Source organism: Ailuropoda melanoleuca, chromosome 1, assembly GCF_002007445.2.
Source record: "Ailuropoda melanoleuca isolate Jingjing chromosome 1, ASM200744v2, whole genome shotgun sequence".
Taxonomy (NCBI): domain Eukaryota; kingdom Metazoa; phylum Chordata; class Mammalia; order Carnivora; family Ursidae; genus Ailuropoda; species Ailuropoda melanoleuca.
In genome coordinates, this window is record NC_048218.1 from 128,361,704 (window position 1) to 128,382,662 (window position 20,959).

Here is a 20,959-nt window from a genome sequence, read left to right on the forward strand (position 1 = left end):
TATTTTCATGTGCACAAATATATTGGGTTTTTATTCCTTAATCATTTCTTTTACTCATGTTAACATTCAGTATGTGTAGCATATATATACACATACGTATATATATAATATATGTATGTTGTATATATGTGAATCTACCATCCTGATTGTCTCAAACATGACAACATCATCACCTTTAAAACCGTATTATAATACTGCACTGATATTTTCAACTTACACCCTTTCACTAGTCACCAGGAATTTCCCTCATGGAGGTGTATAAACCTCAGTTCTGAACCGTGGAATAATTTAAGGAGTAATCAAACGTGAGTACAGAATTGGAGAGGAGCATAATATACCTTCAAGAACCTTGGGGTCAATCTAAGGACTGATCTTGCCCCTTTTCCTGGTTCCTTGACATGTAAATGATCCGTGTCAGCCTGAGTCACTCTTCCCCTCATATGCACTGAAAGCCAGCTGACTGCAGAATTTAGCCACTGAATTTAATATGAGTTTCCGTTAAAAGCATACACATTACCACTTATTGCCGTGGGAGGAAATAAGTCACATGTGGGTTTTTTCTTTTATTGATTTTAACTTCATTTGATTTATTAATGATCGCTAGATACTGAGGTAGGTGCTCTGGGATGTCCGAAGATGATGAAGTCCTCCAGCGAGCTTACAGTCCTGCAGGGAAGAGATGCTTAGGAACAGTCATCTGTCAGATTTTGGCATCTGAAATAGGCTCTTCATTTTCTCCTTTAGTGACTCTCAGGCAATGCTTGTCTCCTGCTGTTGACGCATAATCTCAGAGGACTATGGATCATGCAGAAGAAAATGAAATCCTCGCAGCAAGCCAGAGGTACTATGTGGAAAGGCCTATCTTCAGTCACCCGGTCCTCCAGGAAAGACTGCACAAGAAGGACAAGATTTCGGATTCCATCGGGGANAGACTGCACAAGAAGGACAAGATTTCGGATTCCATCGGGGATAAGCTGAAACAGGCATTCACGTATGTTGTGTTTTAACCCATTTCCTTTATCCCGTCATTCAGTGATGACAAAAGCAAGGTCAAATGTATCAAGAAAATCTGGTGCAGTGGGGAAAAAAAACAAATGGTGAGCACTTAGGGTTTGCAGAACTGTCCACACAGTTCACTCAGGGATAGGTATTTGATTGAACCCCAGCTTCATCATATATTTCACCCTGTTTATTAAATTCTGATTATACTCACACCCTTTAACAGTTTAAGCACGCTTTTTTCCCATACTCCACCACCTTTGAAATATCCACCTCTTCCTTCATCTCTTAGGAATGTTCCAACCACTCTGTCTTTTTTTCCACCCCGGCTTCTACCCCATTTGGCAATATCCTGAATTTAAGTCCCAATGCAGGCTGTCAAGGACACTCAGTGTCCTAGGACTCCTCACTTTGGAGACACTTACACAGCCGTGTTGCAGGCCTGGGAATGGTAATATGTGTGTGTCTCTTGAGAGCTCCCGAGATTAGGTTTGATTGCTGCCTTCTGCACCCTTGGGACCATACGTCTGTGCTCTGTGTTCACGTAGCTTCACAGGGACCCTCCGCTCTAGGAATGATCATCAGGAGAGTTTTAAAATGTATTCACTGTAGTCAGACTGAGTTTTAATCCTAGTCCCAACCACCTACCAGCTATGTGCTTGCATTTCCTGCTCTGTAAAATGGGGATAATAATAGTACTTACATCAAAGAGTTCCTGGGGGTTAAAATCTGTTAATACATGCAAAGTGCGAGGCACATGGCAATCACTACACAAATGTAGCTATTACTAATATCTTAATTTCCTAAACATGGAGCCTGGCATCTAATCCAGTTTGTTTCCCTCAAATTCATAGCTCTTGCTATAGTTGCCCCAAATCTGCTTCTGGTATCTTCCTTCACGGGACGATCAGATACTTCTGGCTCCTAAAGACATGGTACAAAGTACCATGTGTGCTGTAAGAATGCATTGTCTTTTGAATGGAATAAATTGCCTCCTTGTCACCCAGAGGGCTTGGGGCTGTCCCAGTGGTGATGGAACCCATCTGTCCGTGCTCTTATTCAGTGATGTCTCTGATGATTGGCATAGACTGGCAAAAGGACTGGCCAGGGCCCAGAATAGTCTATATATCAAAATTAATTGAACTCTGTAGGGATTAAATACAAGGCCTGGGTTTTATTAGCACGTTGTTCCACCTGATCAAGACACCCAGACACAGAATCCACTACTACAGGCCAGTGACAAATGGTGTTTTGAGTTCACCTAATCAAAGACCCTAAAGTGTTGAATACATACCCATAAAGCTCATAGTACTTATATAAATTTCCTTCATTTTATAAGGACAGGGGAAACTAAATGGGCCTGCCCGCCAGTGGTTCCACATTCAAAAATTTGCTCAATCAGTGAATGATTCCCCCGCTTTGTTTTTACAACAACCCAGAAGGTACATTAGCACTTCATCTACTAAAATAATAGCTTCTGGGTTATCTCAATTATTTTCAAGCTAAATTTTTCTTATTGTTCATGGTAAGTCGTAGGGCATTGTTATGGAGCCAATTCAGATGTTTCCATTTAAAAAAAAAAGGGGGGGTTACAAGCAGCTCTTCTTGTTTCTGTTCTCTGCAAAGTGGAAAGGTCATTCTTAGCACAGAGTGTGAATTTTTCCTTATTGCTCCAGGATATGGGGAAGGGAAAATGCCTTGGTGTGACTTCTGTAGCCGTGTTCCTCATTTTATTTCTGGGTTTGTTTTGGTTTTTGTCCTCCCAGATGTACTCCCAAGAAGATACGAAATATCATTTATATGTTCCTGCCCATAACGAAGTGGTTACCGGCATACAAGTTCAAAGAGTATGTGTTGGGTGACTTGGTCTCAGGCATAAGCACAGGGGTGCTCCAGCTTCCTCAAGGTTAGTAGGTATATTTATTTCTTTGTGTTGTTTCCCTTGCCACCATCGCTTCAAATAATTGTTGACCTTTTTTTCTGTTTACTTTCATCATGATTGCAAATTCATAGTTTGTATCATATCATTCTACTCAACTTTACTGGTCTAAAGGAATTCTTCAGAAACATTTACCCTTAAAAAGCCCAGAAACAGTAGTAGTGACTATGATGATACTAGTTTGAAGATCAGTATATTTCTAGGAACTGCCTGGGCCTGGCCTTCTTCTTCTTCTTCTTCTTTTTTTTAATTTTTTTATTATGTTATGTTAGTCACCATACAGTACATCCTTAGTTTTTGATGTAGTGTCCCATGATTCATTGTTCGCGAATAACACCCAGTGCTCCATGCAATATGTGCCCTCCTTACTACCCATCACTGGCCTATCCTAATCCCCTACCCCCTCCCCTTTGAAGCCCTCAGTTTGTTTCCCAGAGTCCACAGTCTCTTGTAGTTCATTCCTCCTTCAGGTTACCNACTGGCCTATCCTAATCCCCTACCCCCTCCCCTTTGAAGCCCTCAGTTTGTTTCCCAGAGTCCACAGTCTCTCATGGTTCATTCCTCCTTCAGTTTACCCCCCCTTCATTCTTCCCTTTCTTCTTCTACCGATCTCCCTCCTATTTCTTATGTTCCATAAATGAGCGAAACCATATGATAATTGTCTTTCTCTGCTTGACTTATTTCACTTAGCATTATCTCCTCCAGTGCCGTCCATGTTGCAGCAAATGTTGAGAAATCGTTCTTTCTGATAGCTGAGTAATATTCCATTGTATATATGGACCGTGTCTTCTTAATCTGGTCATCTGTTGAAGGGCATCTCGGCTCCTTCCACAATTGCTAAACNGAGATAGAGACAGCCAGTGAGAGAGGGAACACAAGCAGGGGGAGTGGGAGAGGAAGAAGCAGGCTCATAGCAGAGGAGCCTGATGTGGGGCTCGATCCCAGAACGCCAGGATCACGCCCTGAGCCGAAGGCAGACGCTTAACCGCTGTGCCACCCAGGCGCCCCTATGGACCGTGTCTTCTTAATCTGGTCATCTGTTGAAGGGCATCTCGGCTCCTTCCACAATTGCTAAACTGTTGGCCTTACTTCTTGCTAAGTTAATCAGTCACTCAATGAATGTGTTGTTGGAGTTGTCATTGTTAAGGATCTTGACTTTTAAGTCCATATTCTAATTACAAGGGACCAGGATTGCTGAGTTCCTCTACATTTCTGTGATTTTATCTGTGATATAAGAATTTAAGAAAATGATCTTTAATTCATTCATCTATTTATGCATGCTTATCAAGCATCTCTCCAGCCCTCCTTGTCCTTATGGAACTAACTATCCAAACAGGCAGAAAGCACATATAAATTTTAACTACAAATGATGTTAAACACAATGAAGGAAAATACAGGGTACCAGAAGGTAGTAATAGGGGAACCTAACTCAAGTAGGTAAGTCATAGAAACTTCTTTAAGAGAGATTTGAGTTGTGCCCTGAAGGATGAACAGGGGGAAGGTAAGGAATGAGAGGAAGTGCATTTGAGGCAGAAGGAATAGCATGTGTGAAGACACTTAGCAGGGAAAGAATTGAGTATTTGAAGACTTGGTTTGAAGAATTCATAGAAAAGCAGCTTGCTAGGGGTGTAGGGAGTGAGGGCCTGGCGCCAGCGAGGTGGGCGGTAGCAGGTCTGCACAGCTTTGTTGGCCACTCTTTGGATTCCACTCTGAGGGCACTGAAAGCTATCATCGTGCTTTCACTTGGGGTTTCTTTCTTTCTAAGAGGTTTCTAGGACTGCTGTTGGGGGGGGATTGATTTGCTTGGTGGGAGGGTACCAGAATGAAAGTGGGGAGACCAATTAGAGGTGACAATAACTCAGTGTCGGCAAAAGGTGATAATGTCTTGAACAACCTCTAGGTCAGTTGGCCAAGAATCTGTTTACTTCTCCAGTTTCCTAAAAATTAATTACCAAATGATCAATTTGTCAAAAAAAAAATCACTTCCCCTAATGATCAATTTGCTGCATTTTTAATTTTCCAAGTGACTAATACCAAATCTTTTAAACAAAAGCCTCACACCAGGTTTACGATAGTTTTTCACATCCATTTGGGCACCAACACCCCAAGGGCGGAGAAGGGGACAGGTTCAAAGGCAGAGGTGGGGGCAGGGAGGGAAGCGCACAGCGCTCAGTATCTGAAATGGGAAATAAGTGAAACAAACAGTCAAGTGGGACAGATAAAGCTACAGGAAGTGATTGCAGTGAACCCATGTAAGCTAATACTTCAGAAAAGACCTCAGGGTTGTGCCGAATTCGGTTAAAATGCCATTCCACAGATTTATATTTGACCTGTTAGCATTCTTCCATCTTGAACTAGGGTGGTGGCGATAAAAATTAAAAGAGTTATAAAGATACATGCTATATTTTATGGTGAAATCAGCCAGATTGACTGGAGGGGAGAATGGGGAAGCAAGGCATGTCAAGAATTACTTTAAGGTTTCTGGGCCAATGAGTTGGATGTGGGGACATTGAGGAAGAAGGATGGTCAAGAATGACTCTCAGATTTCTGGTTCTAACCTCTGAGGGTTGGAGGTGCCAAATGCAGACATAATAAAGACTGCAGGAGGAATGGATTGAAGGGTAATTTTGAATATGTTAAATTTGAAATGCTTGTGAGATAGACAAATGGACATTGCATATTTATATTTAAAATATAACGGGCTAAAAAGAGAGCTGTGAGCTAGAGATGTCAGTTTGGGGATCCTTGACATACAGGGGACATTTAAGCCACGGCAATAGACAAGGCCACCCAAGAAAAGAATGCGAGTGAAAGAGAAGAGAGCCAGGATCAAGCTTTGTCCAACATTAAAGACCAAATAAAGAAGGAGGAACCAGCAGAAGAGACTGAAAAAGAAGCATCTGGAAAGGGGAAAGGAGAACCAGAACCCTGTGGTATTACAGAAAAGAAGAATGATCCAGTAGATTGAACACTAAGAGATGTAAGTCATCCTACAATCAAATTTGTATGGAAAAGGTATTTTTCTGCCCATTACTAGTCAATGAAGATAGATAAATAGGAAAAACAAAATGTAGCAAAGATAGAGATTCAAGAGATAGTAAGTTAATTTCTTGAGGTTGGTAAATTATTAGTGAAAAGACTTTGTTAAGCATTCAATTAATGGATTCATGAATTTAATTGAATACATGATTCTGTCTCTAAATTTAAAATCCCTCTAAAATGTTGGTAAAGGAGAGGGAAATGGTGTAAACTAGCAAGGACAAAGAAAATGGGGGAGCAGATGCCGTGGAGCAGGAGAAAAAAAAAAGGCAAGTGATAGATGAGTGACAACTGAATTATCAGAGTGGAGGAAGCTGGTTTTTGGGTGTCTGCCTTGCAGAACGTTGGGAAATGGGCAGCTCCAAGGATTGTCAAAGGTGAGAGTCAGGCAGAGGGCTAGAAGCAAGAGGATTGTTTGAAAGTCTGTATAAGAAACAGCAAGCACATGGCCACCCAGGTCCCCACCGATCCCGTGCAGTGGATGGCAGGTGAAAACACTGAAAGATGTCAGGAGGAATGAGGTTACACGTTGACCTGTGCACTAACAAAGGCTCTTCCTTGCCCTGAGCAGCTCCAAAGAGCCTGAGAGGACTTGCAGCCCAAGGCAAACGACCCATCTTCAGAGAAAAAAAGCTATAGTGACAACTGCGGGTTCCCCAAACAAGATGCTGGCTGGTCCCCCAATTGCCATACAGTAAAGCTCATCAGTAAATAAAGGGGGCGAATGCACACGAAGCTTCAAGGGAGAAAACAAACCAAATAGAAAGAAGGAACTCATTGGGCACATAAATAATGGAGAAGGCAAAATAAGACATATCTGCTCTGTAGTATTCTCAGCAAGTTATGAAAACATACTGAATCCGTGAGATAAGAACAGGGTGTGATTTTAAAGATTTTATTTCCAGAGAGACCATGAGCAGGGGAAGGGACAGACGCAGAGGAGAGAGAATCTCAAGCAGACACCACACTGAGCACAGAGCCGCACACATGGCTCCATCTCACGACCCTGAGATCACGACCTGAGCTGAAATCAAGAGTCGGACGCTTAACCGGTTGAGCCACCCAGGCGCCCCAGGATGTGATTTTTAAAAGGAGCCTTCAGAGAACAAGAAAGAGATCGCAGAAATTAGAATTATGATAGCTGGGATAAAACACTCTGTGAAAGGGTTGGAAGATAGAGGAAATCTGGAAGTAGAAGAAAAAGATGAATATGTGCGCAGTAGGAGAGACGAGACAAGAACACCGGGGATCCGTCCTGGCGTTTCGTCACACATGTACTGGCAGTTCCAGAAAGAAGAGGTGAAACAGAAGGGAACATACCATCAAAGAATATTTTCAGATTTGAAATACATGAGTCTTCAGACTGCGAGAAACCACCAGGTACCCAGCAGAAGAAATAAAAAATAAAATGAGGCACACCATAATAAAATATCAGAATACCAGGGATAGAGAGAAGATCTCAAAACTTCTTAGAAAGAAAAAAAAAAGTCACATAATTATGATATGAAAGCTGAAAAACTAGGAAGTCAGTAGTTAACATGTGAAACTGATAAACTGAGAATCATGCCAACACGTTATTTAGAGCAAGGTTTCCCAGCCCCAACCCGTGCCAGGAGCAGCCCCCACCCTCCGTCAAGATGATAAAAAAATGTCTGCTGACATTGCCAGGATGTCCCCTAGGGGGCGGGGGAGGGGAGCAAAATCCTCTCAGTTGAGGACTGTTGATTTAAAGAAACAAGATAAATGGTAGAAAAACAGCTAAACAAGTTGGAAGTGAGCACCCTGGGGAGCAGAACCTGGAGGTAAGGCAGAAGAGAGCCTGCTTTTCTTCAGAGCCTTTTAGTACTGTTAGGCTTTTTAAACCATAGACATGTGTTCCTTTGAAATAAAAATTAAAAAATAGAAATTTGTTTTTTTTAAAAAAGACAACATTGAGATAACCATATTATTATATATGGAATAGGGATGCTTCCCCACCTCTTCTTCGGCTAAAATTTTTTTCTTACGACCTAACAATGCATGAAGTGAATTTTCTAGTTGTCTCAGATATTTTGTTGAGCTCCCTGAGCTGAGAACAAGGGGCGTTTATAGTCTCCACATTCTGAAGAGGGTGCCAGACCATCTCTGCAAAACTATGAATAAATGACACCAAACTGTCTCTTTAGTGCATCACTTCAGCAGGATATATTCGGGGACCAGGGATATGATAATCTGGAGTGAGAATTTTCTAGAGAGGTGAAAGCGCTATACATTTCCCCTCCTCTAAAGTCAAGGTAGGTGTGACTGCAGGAGAACGACTCAGAGCGCTAGACATGTATCCTCTGGAGTTTGGGGGTTTGTTGCCTAATTCTTGCAAGAAAAAGAATCTACAGGTAAAAGGGTATAAACTGCCCATGTAGGCAGAATGGAAAGCCCTCCAGTGGGCGTGGCCTGCACTTCCGAAGTTTCTTGGGGTAAAGGTGCTTTCCCGTTGGATAAGTGGGTGCTCTGGAAGGTAACAAGGCTTGGCTCATTTGAAAGGTACCTGCCCAAGAAGACTGCCTACGGAGGAGCATATGCCCGCAGAGAGAACCTGGAAGAGGTAAAAGAACTGGAAACTGCGAGCTCCTTATTGAAAAGGAATCCCCAACGAACCCACAGAAACACCCCTTAGAGAAACAGCCAACATTTGGCCATCAACACGGATTATAGCTACACCAGTCAACTAAGACTTTCTGCCCTTATTTAGGTTGGGAAAGAATAAAGCAGAAAAAAATCCATCCCTTGGCAAAGAGAAGATGACGGGGAAACCAGTCTCAGTCTGGGTGTAGGATTGGGGTGCAAGGGTGGGCAGGTTAAGACCCATCTGCTTAAAATACCGTGCCTTTCACCGCTTCGTCCTAAAGCGCCGAGAGGTAAGTACACGGAACCCTCTGCCTTCTAATGATCTCTCCATACCTGTCTGGTTTCGATCCCCCAGGGTTAGCCTTTGCGATGCTAGCAGCTGTGCCTCCGGTGTTTGGCCTGTACTCTTCATTTTACCCTGTTATCATGTATTGTTTTCTTGGAACCTCCAGACACATATCCATCGGTAAAAGCTTAGAGTTGCTATGTTAGTGCCGTTCTGTGTGGGTTTCCAGCTTTGCAGTGTGCCAGAGAAATTGCATGTTTGTTCTCACAACATCCACTTCATAGAAACTTTGGTTACTGCATACGCACTAGGTGCTTTGTAAAAAGAGACTCTGCAGATTTCCAGAATGAATAGCTTTCTTATAATCTTGACATAACGGGGAGAAAAAGACCATTTTCTCCTGTAAAAGAGCAATTGTTGAAATCTGGGGAATAAGTACTTTAGTTCATGATACAGTTTGCTTGGATCTGGTTTTTCTTTTTCTTTTATTCGTGTTACTGCATGTTCCTAAGTACTATGCATGTATTGTGTTTTCATCCTATTTGAGGCCTTGAATTATACATGATTTTTCCCAGTGTATTTAGGATAAGATTTATATGGACTTCATAACAGTGTTGGTGCTGCACGAGGCTGCTAGCAGTGCGCGCGTGCACGCACACACACGTGCAAGCACGCACACACACTGTTTCCAGTGTCTGGTGCTGGGTAAAAAATACCCTCCTAACTATAGCAGCTTAAAATATTGACTTGATTATCTTGCAGATTTGCTGTGGGTCAGGATTTGGGAAGCGCTCCTCTGGGCAGTGCCTGCTCGGGGTCTTTCAGGCAGTTGTGAGTCAGAGGGGGAGCTGGAGCAGCTACTCTCTCCCTCCCTCCCTCTCCATCCTTCTCTCCGCTGGGTCCTAATGGAGGTTGCTCGCCCTCAGGCCCAGCACAAGCAAGTGCGGATGGAAGCCATCCCCTTCTGTTACCTGGCTTCAGAAGCCATGCAGTATCACTTTTGCTGCATTCTTTTGGCAACTAGCATGTCACAAGCCCACCCAGATTGAAGGAGAGAGGAATTAGACTACTTCTTAATGGGCAGATGTCCCGGTTCTGGAAGAGTCCATGGGGCGGAAGATATCCTTGTGGTCATTTGTAGAGAATGTGGTGTGTACATACACAGCTTACACATAACCCAGGGGCGGAAGGCCGAGGGAGAGCAGTGCGTTTATGTCAGTGATGCTTTATTGACCCTCACCCGTGTCTCCCTTGGCAACAACCCCAGGAGATACACCAAAAATGATTGCCTCAGTTAATGCTTCATTCTGTCAGGTCCATTTGCTGTGATCAGCCTGATGATTGGTGGTGTGGCCGTTCGATTAGTACCAGACGATATAGTCATTCCAGGAGGAGTAAATGCAACCAATGGTACGGAAGCAAGAGACGCCTTGAGGGTGAAAGTCGCCATGTCTGTGACCTTACTCTCGGGAATCATCCAGGTACTATTCACAGGTGGAGAAATGGGCTCTCATTTGTTCATTGAATAAATATCTGTTGAGCCTTCATGGCTGGTGTCCGTGGTGGCCAGGGTCCAGCCAGCAAAGGTCTGGAGCTCCGGGTTCAAAGCACTCAGGAGCACCAGCCCCACCTCACGCCCGGCTTAAGCTAGTATTTAGGCTTAAACTGGTATTTACGGAGCTAACAAGCTTCCATTGAGATTCCAAAGGCAAGAGAAGTTTAAAGCAGGATGGATCAGGAAAAGGCCTCTCTTAACTGCTTGGAAGGAGCAGGAGGTGGCAATTGACTGAACCCGCCCCAGTCCTGAGGAACAGGGAAACTGCGAGTGTGCCCAGAGCCCCAGGCCGCTCCACATCTTCCCATTTGCTGTACAACCAGCGTTTCACCTGTGAGCTACTTAACTGTTGCAGGGGCAAGACTGTCCTGTTAGAAAGTGGTCCAGAAAGAACTTTTGTGTGTTTTCTGGTTGGTTTTCGCTTCCTGATCTATCATGTGACTTCTTTGTTTCTTTGTCATTAAAAAAAAATAGTTGCCTAGGTGTCTGTAGGTTTGGATTTGTGGCCATATATCTCACCGAGCCCCTGGTCCGGGGGTTCACCACCGCGGCCGCTGTGCACGTCTTCACTTCCATGTTGAAATACCTGTTTGGAGTGAAAACAAAGCGGTACAGTGGGATCTTTTCGGTGGTGTATGTAAGTAAGCTACTTCCCAACTTCCTGGCATTTGTTTTCCCTTCTTCTTTCCCCCTCTTCTCTTCTGTGTCCCTGTCACCTTTAGTGCTCACTCTTCCAAGAATTAAAATAAAATGGATAAGATCTCATTATTCTAAGACGTTTCTGAGAACCCTACACGGAGAATTAAACCTTAAAGTCCCATTTTATTAATAGGTGATGCCTCACAAGGAATTATTTTATTAGGCCTTTATTTGGTGACCGCACCTTCACCCACCCTAATTACAGGAAGAGACTGCTTTTTCTTAAGACCAAATAGTATTCTCTTTGGGAACTAACAATTTAAAGGCATCATGGGAGAATGCATCTCTCTCTAAAACTGCTTACTCCAGCAGGCAAAAAANAAAAAAAAAAAAAAAAAAAAAAAATCTGTAAAAGATTTAACTAACACGATTACCCATTGAATCGAATAAAATATATGTGGACGCTTGCACCCAGCTCAGAGAAAATATAAATTACTTGCAGGCACATAGGGAACAATGCTAAGAACTGATCATGTTGAAACTGATCACAAATTCTAAAAATTCACTATTTTCTCACACAGTGCAGTGTAATTAGCAATCGATAACTAAATGTAGCTTTAAAACACCCATACATTTGGAAAACAAAAAGCCTGCTTCTTAATATTCCATGCATAAAGAGGAAATGATGAAATAACTAAAATCAAATGACAGTTGAATGCTTCATATCAGAAGTTCTGCGATGCTGCTAAAGCTAGTCTTGGGCAGAAGGACCGATGGCCTCTGCCGGTGTTTGTGTGCCATGCACCATGGTGGGCACAGCAGTCAGTGGGCAGATACGGCCCTTGCCCTCTTGGAGCCCAAGTCCCGTGGGAAGACAGATAGTAAACCATTAATTGCATAAATATGTAATTAATTACAAACTGTGTTCCATGCTATGGAGGAAAGGTACAGGCGGCTATGAAAGGTAAATAGGGAGATCTTTCAATTAGGGATCTTTCAAATAGGGAGATCTTTCAATTAGGGGTAAATAGGGAGATCTTTCAATTAGGGATCTTTCAATTAAAAGTCAATAAGGAAATGACATTTAAATTGAGTCCTCGGGGCGCCTGGGTGGCACAGCGGTTGAGCGTCTGCCTTCGGCTCAGGGCGTGATCCCGTCGTTATGGGATCGAGCCCCGCGTCAGGCTCCTTCGCTATGAGCCTGCTTCTTCCTCTCCCACTCCCCCTGCTTGTGTTCCCTCTCTCGCTATCTGTCTCTATCTCTGTCGAATAAATAAATAAAATCTTTAAAAAAAAAATTGAGTCCTCGATGGACTAGAATGGGATCAAACTGTAGGAACATGCCTTAAATAACTAAACTCTTCATTTCCCATAGTAGCCAGTGACATGCTTCCTACACTGAGATTTCTCTCAGTGCCTTGTCACAAAGAAAAAAAAGAGATCAAGCCCTGAGAGTGCTGTAGGCATCAACAGGCAAGGTGTGTAGCCTGGGCTCAGTGTAGCCCACTTTCCCAGGGGCCAGATGAGTACTGACCAGATTTGGGGTGCCGAGACTGCAACCCTAGGATAAAAGTAGGAGACTTTCTTTTCTTTTTATTTTTTTAAGATTTTATTTATTTTTGAGAGAAAGACAGAGCACAAGGGAGGGAGGGGCAAAGGGAGAAGCAGACTCCCCACTGAGCAGGGAGGGAGCCTGATTCGAGGCCTGATCCTAGGACCCCCAGCCTTGTGACCTGAGCTGAAGGCAGACACTTAACCAACTGAGCCACCCAGGCACCCTGGAGACTTTCTTTTCTAACTGTCCTGGGCTTCTTCCAAACTTTAGCACTCTCTTGCCTTTGAAGTGCTCCTGCTCCCTCTTTCCTGTGCTGATCATGACGACTTTCTCCCTCTTTTGCCTCCAAAATACTTCTCTGTGTATTTACCTTTGCATTATTTTGCTGATATCAACCCCTAATCTTTCCTCATGCTCAGGACTCAGCTTAAGGGGTACCTCTCTGAGTATGATAATACTACATTGACCCATTACAGAATCAAAGAACACTGTAATATAAGATCGTTGGAAAACAATTACCGCGACAGGGGCTCTGGATGGCTCAGTCAGTTAAGCATCTGACTCTTGATTTCAGATCAGGTCATGCTCTCGGGGTCTTGAGATGGAGCCCAGCGCGGACTCTGCCTGGGATTCTCTCTCTCCCTCTCCCCTGCTTGCTCATTCGTGCTCTCCCTCTCTCTCTAGAAAAAAAAAAAAAGAATGAAAACTGTAAAGTTGCATGACTGGGTAAACATGCCTCCTGATTGGTGGGAGAGAGAGATTTCAGTCTGAGAACTTTCAACTAGGAATGCGCGGTGACGGGATGGCTGGTGTGAGTTAGCTCACCGGTGTCTCCGCGAGTGTCTCTGTCTACCCAGGGGCTGCTGCTCAATGTAAACGTCCAGTGTTCACTGTGTTACAGAGTACGGTTGCTGTGTTGCAGAATGTTAAAAACCTCAACGTGTGTTCTCTAGGCGTCGGGCTGATGGTTTTTGGTTTGCTGTTGGGTGGCAAGGAGTTTAATGAGAGATTTAAAGAGAAACTACCGGCACCCATTCCTTTAGAGTTCTTTGCGGTAAGTCAACTTTGGCCACAGATGCCTCGCTGTTCTGGTGAGGGATTTGGACAGGGGAGGAACAGGGAGTCCCTACCTTTTTTCTCCCAGTCCTGCCAAGAGAAGGGTAGAATGTGTCAAGGGAAACGTTCACAAATAAGCTAAAAGGAAAGGAAATCTAGGAGAGCATAGACAGGGATGGTTTTCCAAGTCTAGGTGAAGGCCATCCGTAAAAACTGCAATATGAATTATCTCTGAGTGATGAGATTATGGAATATTTTTCTTTCTCAAAGTTTTTATTGGCTAATTGTTTTTTAATGAACACCTGCAACTTCAATAACCTAAAGAAATTAAGCTGTTTCCATTTTGAAAAGAGCAAGAGACAAAGGTTCCTAGACTTTCTTGGTTCCTGGCATTCCTAAGCCAGAAGAAATACCTAACAGTATTAAGTAGTTAATACATATTTACAACTTAATATGTATTCACATCTCACAACTTAGCAACTATTGTAAAAGTAATGCACATGCAGTGAACTACTATATATTCTATTATGTTCTTAAATGACCACAATGGTTTATTAATAACATTTGCCTTATTGGTTTCCTACGGCAGCCACTACAGTGAGGACTGGCTCCCTGCCCTGGCCAGCCCTCCTTCTCCCCTGGACGACCCACTCAGAAAGTTCGATAGTAATAGTTCTTCAAGATGAATAAAATTGCTTCTCCTTCTGTTATGTTTCCGTCGCACTTCAGAAAGGGCTGTACTTTACACACCAACTCAGTCTGTGTCCTGGCCGTCCAGGAACACTTATGCACAACAGCGTTCTGTGACCCCGCGTGTAGCTGAGCTGGGAGACCGCAGTGGGGCTGGTGGAGGCCTCTAGCCACAGTTGACGCTGCTGACGCGAACACAGCATCAGCAGGATTGTGGGTCCAAACACACCTTTTCTGATGACACGCTGTCAGGACACCCCCCCTGACAATACACTCTCCAACATCCTTTGTTCACGCCATCTTAGTCAGAAGGGCAGAGGCAACTCCTGGAAGGTTTTAGGACTCTTCCTGTTTGTGGTCAGCTGCCGAATACCTCAGCAGGGAACAGAACAAAATAAAGAGGAAAGAATGCCAGGCCACAGGCAACTGTAGAGTCCATTCTAATTTGGGGGGAGGGGAAGGGCCATCAGAAGTTAGAAATGCCAGAAGCTAACTATAATTCTGTTTTTTAAAACTGGAAGTTGAAAGTGAGAACAAGCCAGACATCGTTTGAAGCCCACGTTTGTGGCGGTTGATTGTCATCGATGAAGTCACGTTCGGATTTATGTCTGTTCTAGGTGGTGATGGGGACTGGCATTTCAGCTGGGTTTAACCTGAAAGAATCCTACAATGTGGATGTCGTCGGGACACTTCCTCTGGGGTAGGAAAACTGTTTTAAGTAACAGTGTGACTTGAATAATCAATAGACATATCATTGTTTCTAACTCCTGCTTTAGCATTCTTACAATCAAAAATCTCTTTTTTTTACATATCAACTAGCTGAGGCTTTGGGTCTTTGGGGTTTTAGTGGGTTTTTTTAATTGTGGTTAAAAAAAAAAACACAACAACACATAATGGAAAATTTACCATTTTAATCATTTGAAGTGTATAGTTCAGTATGTTAAGCATATTCACATTGTTGTGAAACGGATCCCCAGAATTTTCTCATCTTGCAAATCTGAAACTCTATACCCATTAAACAAGAATTCTCTATTCTCCCTCCCCCCACCCCACCCCACCCCGCCCCTGGCAACCACCATTCTTTATCTCTGAATGAATGTAACTACTCTTGGTACTTTACAGAAGTGGAATTCTATTTGTCTTTTTGCGCCTGGGTTATTTCACTCAGCATAATATCCTCAGAATTCATCTGTATTGTAGCAAGTGACAGAATGTCCTTCCTTTTTAAAGGCTCAATGAAATTTCACTGGATGTATATATACCACATTTCGTTTATCCACTCACCCAACAATGGACCTTTGGGGTACTTCCACCTCTTAGCTACTGTGAATATTACTGCTATGCACATGGGTGTGCAAATATGTCCTCAGGACCCTGTCAGCGGTTCTTTTGGATACATACCCAGAAGTGGGGTTGCTGGATCATAAGACAGTTCAATTTTTAACTTTCTGAGGCACTTCCATACTATGTCCCGTAGCGATTCCACCAACAGTGGTATGCAGTATTTTCTTTGTTTCCCATTGTTTAGCACTTGCTGGTTTTTCAAATCTCTCTTCGGGTGGCGTGGGAATTAAAAGCCAAAATACCAAAACTAGCCTGACACTAGCTGGTGACCTCGGGCAAGTCACTTATCCTCAAAGCCCCAGTCTCCTCCCCTGTCAGGTTAGCACAGTTGTTGCCTCCGGTCTCAAGGGCAGTCAGGAAGCCACAGGATCTCATGCATCCGCCTGGAAGCATTTAAGACATGCTAATTGGAAGCTCTGTGGCTCATTATTTGAACAGATTTTCTAGTTTCAAGTCATCTCGTCTTTGCTTGATCGGTATTCTTTCATCTAACTCTACATTAAAATTGTTTACTACTCTCTTTATATTTGAAGGAGCTGGAATAACTATGAGCCTCTCTTCTCATCTCAGTCTGCTCCTCTCCGACGCGCTCAGGCTTCTCTGCATCTCTCTGTGTGTCTCTGTCTTCCTGTCTCTTGTACTATCTCTTCCTCTTGCCATCCTCTTCTCTCTTTCCAGATGAGCAGAATCAGATGTTCGCCCAGATGTTGGGCATTGACGAACCTGGCATCGTGCATCAGGCCTTGCCTCTGGTGCCATCTAAGAATCTCCTGGGAAGCACAGGGCCAGGAGTTGCTCTTGAAGCCAGAGTTCTCCCCCCACCCAGAGCAGGTGTTGAAGGAGGGAGCATGCACTCCACTTCAAAACAATGGATTGCTGTCATGAACATGTTACTTGTGATTCCGTGTAGAGGTAGAACCCAGTAGTGACACTTGCTTTTCTATTTGGACTTACAATTTATAAAATACTCTTCTACCCACCATCTCCGTTGGTGCTCACAGTCACACTATTGACATATACGCTGTCCTCATTTTACAAGGTAAGGAAGTTCATTTATTTAGCATATGTTTAACATATAGCTATTATGTGCCAGGGCCACAGCAATTAAAAACAAAAGCAGCCATGCAAGCAGAAAACTGTCTGCCCTCACGAAGCTTATATTGTCCAGCGGCGGGGAGGAGGGAGAGGGGAGAATAAACAGTGAGAAGTGCTGTGAAGAAGAGGGAGGGCAGGTAAGGGTGGGAGGGGTTGGGGTTGCTGGGTTAGGTAGTCTATCAGAGAAGGCGACATTTGAGAGACGTGGATGAGGTTTAGTGGCTCACCGGTGAGTCCCAGCCTGGACCCAGAATACAGTCGTCCGATGCTCAATGGTTTGCTGTTTCCATTACCTCACACCTGGGTCTCTAACATAATTAGTCATGTGTGAAGCATTAGTCTTTGACTAGATCCAATAGACAATTCTATTCAATAACTAATTACAAATAATTTGATGAAATGTGAATTCTTACACTTAGATTTCTCCTTTTAAAAATTCGCATCCAGTTCACCACAGTTTCTGCCGAGTACCTTCCTTTCCCTATTGCACTGTACCCAAATATGTTGCTTTTCCTCCATGTGTGAGAGCCATACTTCAACAAACAAACAAAAAAACAAACCAATAACAAAACCACAAAAAACAAAGCAAAAAAAAATTTACCTTTCCCTAACTTGGCTACCCTTTCTGGAACTTTGCCCAAAACCAAGCAGGAAACAAATCATGCTTACCTAACTACCTGTATTTACATACAATACTACCGTTTCAGTTATCTGTGAGTCTTACTGCTGAATAACAACTCCAAAACAATGTCTTAAAACAACATCCATTTACTTGCCCACAATTCACAGTCTAGGTAAGGAACTTGGCGGTCTCCTGCTGTCACTTGGGGTCTCTCAGGCAGCTGCCAATGTCTGAAGGTGTGCCTGGTGGGCCCCACTCCCACGTCTGATGTGTCAGGTGGAGGGCTGGAATGGCGGAGGGCTGGCCGGCATCTTCTCCCCGCATGGTGACTCCAGCAGGATAGCCAGACTCTTTTGTGGTGGCTCAGGGAAACAAGACAGAAAAGCAGAAGGTGCTAGACTGCTAAAAGCACTCATACAGCATCACCCGCCCCACATTCAGTTGGCTAAAGCAAATCACAAGACCAGCCCAGATTCACCAGAGACACAGATCCCCCCGCTACACAGGAGGAGAGCACATACAAGTATGGGAGGAACTGTTGGCAGCCATATTTGAAAGCAAACTACCACACTTACCGGTACACACACACAAATACGCACACAGGTCAGTGTCCAGAAAATGATAGTTGACTCTTAAAGATCCCAGTCGCAGCAATATATCCTTTTTCTTGGTCTACTTTCCTTAACTCATTCCAAAATACATTCTTTTCTCCTATTCTTCTGCAGTCCCAAATCTGCTGCTCGGGCTTCTCTTCTGGCTAGTGCTTCTGTAGCAACGTACAAGGGAAAGACACTAAGTTTTGCAGGCAGACCTCCTGGGTTTGACTCCTTGCTCCATCTTGGGCCAATAACTTAACATCTGCAAGTATCTGTTTTTTCACCTATTAATTACGATAATAATGGCAGCTAACTAAGAGGATTGCTGTGAGGACAGATGAGATGACATATGGCAAGCATATAGCACAAAACGTAGGCTTAATATATGTTCAGATTGTTTTTTTTCCTTCTCCCCCTCCCTTTCCCTTACCCCAGAACTTGAAACATCCCCTTTGTCACTGTGATATGACACAGTCAGAGAGAGAGACACAGGGAGGCGGGTTCTTCGTGGTTTTTGTTGTACTGGTGGCCATTTGTACATGAGCCATTGGACCCTGGACAAGTGGCTTAGTCTCCTATCCTTCATTTTCCTCATCTGTAAACTGGGCAATATAGTGGTGCCTAGCTCACAGGGCTGTCAGAGATAAATAAGCACAGAGGAAGCACTTAATAAATGGTTGTTATTGTAAAAAAGAATAATATGTGAATTGATTGTTATTATTTAACCCAGTGCCTTGAATTGAATCAGGTGTCTTTGAAACCCTCTGGTGCCCCTTACCCCATACCATTCTAGGGAATCCCTATTCTGTTCCGTTAGGACAAGGGTTCAAAACTATAAGAATGAACCATAAAAATTGGGCTCCCCATTGGTCTCTCCAGATTCCCAGGACTACCAGGTGAGACCCAAAGAGTGTAATCTTCTCCTTTCCCATGTTAGAAACTCACCTTGAGGGATCCTGGGAAGCAGAGCCCTTACTTGAAATAACAAAGGGGAGCAGTCTGGACAGTAGTTCTTCTCTAAGACAGCCCTTGCTGAACACCCTCCCTGCCCTCAGACTTTGGTTCAAATGTCTTGTGCCATCTGAGCCCTTCACTGACCCTCTCTTCTTCCTGTTCTGTGTCTTACTTACACCTGCCACGCAGGGCGTCATGAGGTATGAGGTTACTCCTTTCTAAATAAAATGGCATCTGATGTCTGCTGATAACCCATTCAGGTAGAAAGCCAGTGCTCTAGGGTTGGGCCCTAAAAAGAACCTATGTGTGTCAAAGAGGGTGTTCCTTTTTGACAACCAGAGCAAACAAATAGCCAAGCATTGATCACCTTATCTGCAGGTGATGCTCTTCTGGAATGCTCCCCTCTAGTTGCATGTTTTTTTCCCAGTGGTCACACGCTTGGGTTAAAGTCAGCTTGACCTTTCAGGCTACTGCCTCCAGCCAACCCGGACACCAGCCTCTTCCACCTTGTATACGTGGATGCTATCGCCATAGCCATTGTTGGATTTTCAGTGACCATCTCAATGGCCAAGACTTTGGCAAGTAAACATGGCTACCAGGTTGATGGCAATCAGGTAAAAAATCATTCATTCCCTGCAGATGTTTCATTATGGTATAATCATCCTGCTGTGCTACGGAAGGCAAATGATTTGGATTTCACTGTATTGTTAGAAAAACTTCTAGTTTGATGTTGGGGGTATTGGAAACATGTATTTATTCAACAATACAGTTTTTTCATTATATATGTGCATTAGGTCATCAGAGCACTGAGGTACAGTCCTACCTTATATCACGGGTAGGGGTCCTGCTAGGAAGAGGTAACCTTTGATGTGAGGCTTTCAATTTGCCATACTCTGACAGATGGCATCCCTGTTTTTAAAGCTCACAGCCTGAGAAGCAAATGTTTTTCTAGAACCATTTCTGGGAAGACTTTTCTTTGTTCATTAAACTTGGATATGTGATTCATCACCCAAACTCCGCATTATAGTCTTTGCTACCTCTTTTTTAAGTTTTTTTTTTAGAAGGATGGGAGGAGGGGCAAAGGAAGAGGGAGAGAGAGAATCTTAAGCAGGCTCCACGCCCAGCACAGAGCCCAACACGGGGCTCGATCTCATGACCCTGAGATGAAGACGACCTGAGCCAAAATCAAGAGTCAGCCACACAACTGACGGAGCCCCCCCCCAGGTGCCCTGCCACCTCCTTTTATAACCTATCTATAGATAAGGTATTTAATCGGAATACCGTGAGCCATAATTCTGGCATAACACTGTCTGCTTTAACACAGTGTGTATTTCTAGGAGAAGACTAAAATGCTCCACATTCCCGCAAGACACAGTGATCCAACTAGGAAGACCAGAAGTAGCCCCGAGAGCAGGACTCACTCACTGTCCCAGGAGGACACTGGCGTGCACTCACTGAAAAGCAACAGTCCAGGCATTTAGAAGATGCCAACAGTTCTATACACCAATAACTTACTCATAACAAAAATATGTTGTCCCTTTTTGCTACAGTTTTCTTTAAAAAAAAAATTGTGTAAGAGTGTGTTTGGGAAAGAGGGGACTAGGTAGTGAGTGCAGCTTTTTACCTCTGACAGAACAAAAGCTCTAAGAGTTTTTCTCCCATCTTATTTAAGAATCCCTATTTTAAACTCATGCTAAACAAACTTGTATCTGGAAAGAGAATGAAGAGACAGTCTATCCAGCTGAAAATGTGTCTTAAATGGACCTTCATGCCTGTTTTTCCTGAGGAATGACTGACCTCTTGTGTGCTTTGTTTCCACATGGAAAAGGAGCTCATTGCCCTGGGACTGTGCAATTCCATTGGCTCACTCTTCCAGACTTTCTCCATTTCATGCTCCTTGTCTCGAAGCCTTGTTCAGGAGGGAACTGGAGGGAAGACGCAGGTGTGTATACAAGTGGCCTCTGAGGACCGGTGACTTGGGGTGGT

At 43.6% G+C, this 20,959-nt stretch overlaps 1 protein-coding gene across 1 annotated transcript in view; it reads left to right on the forward strand.

The window, feature by feature from the left end:
- SLC26A5 (solute carrier family 26 member 5) overlaps positions 1-20,959 on the forward strand; it is a 51,389-nt gene that overhangs the window by 21,018 nt on the left and 9,412 nt on the right. The window contains exons 3-11 of the mRNA XM_034666811.1: positions 745-991; positions 2,766-2,905; positions 8,937-9,047; positions 10,182-10,383; positions 10,897-11,059; positions 13,518-13,670; positions 14,980-15,062; positions 19,440-19,587; positions 20,802-20,915. Coding sequence (XP_034522702.1) covers positions 798-991; positions 2,766-2,905; positions 8,937-9,047; positions 10,182-10,383; positions 10,897-11,059; positions 13,518-13,670; positions 14,980-15,062; positions 19,440-19,587; positions 20,802-20,915 — 1,308 coding nt within the window. The 5' untranslated portion in view covers positions 745-797. The remainder of the gene's footprint in view (positions 1-744; positions 992-2,765; positions 2,906-8,936; positions 9,048-10,181; positions 10,384-10,896; positions 11,060-13,517; positions 13,671-14,979; positions 15,063-19,439; positions 19,588-20,801; positions 20,916-20,959) is intronic.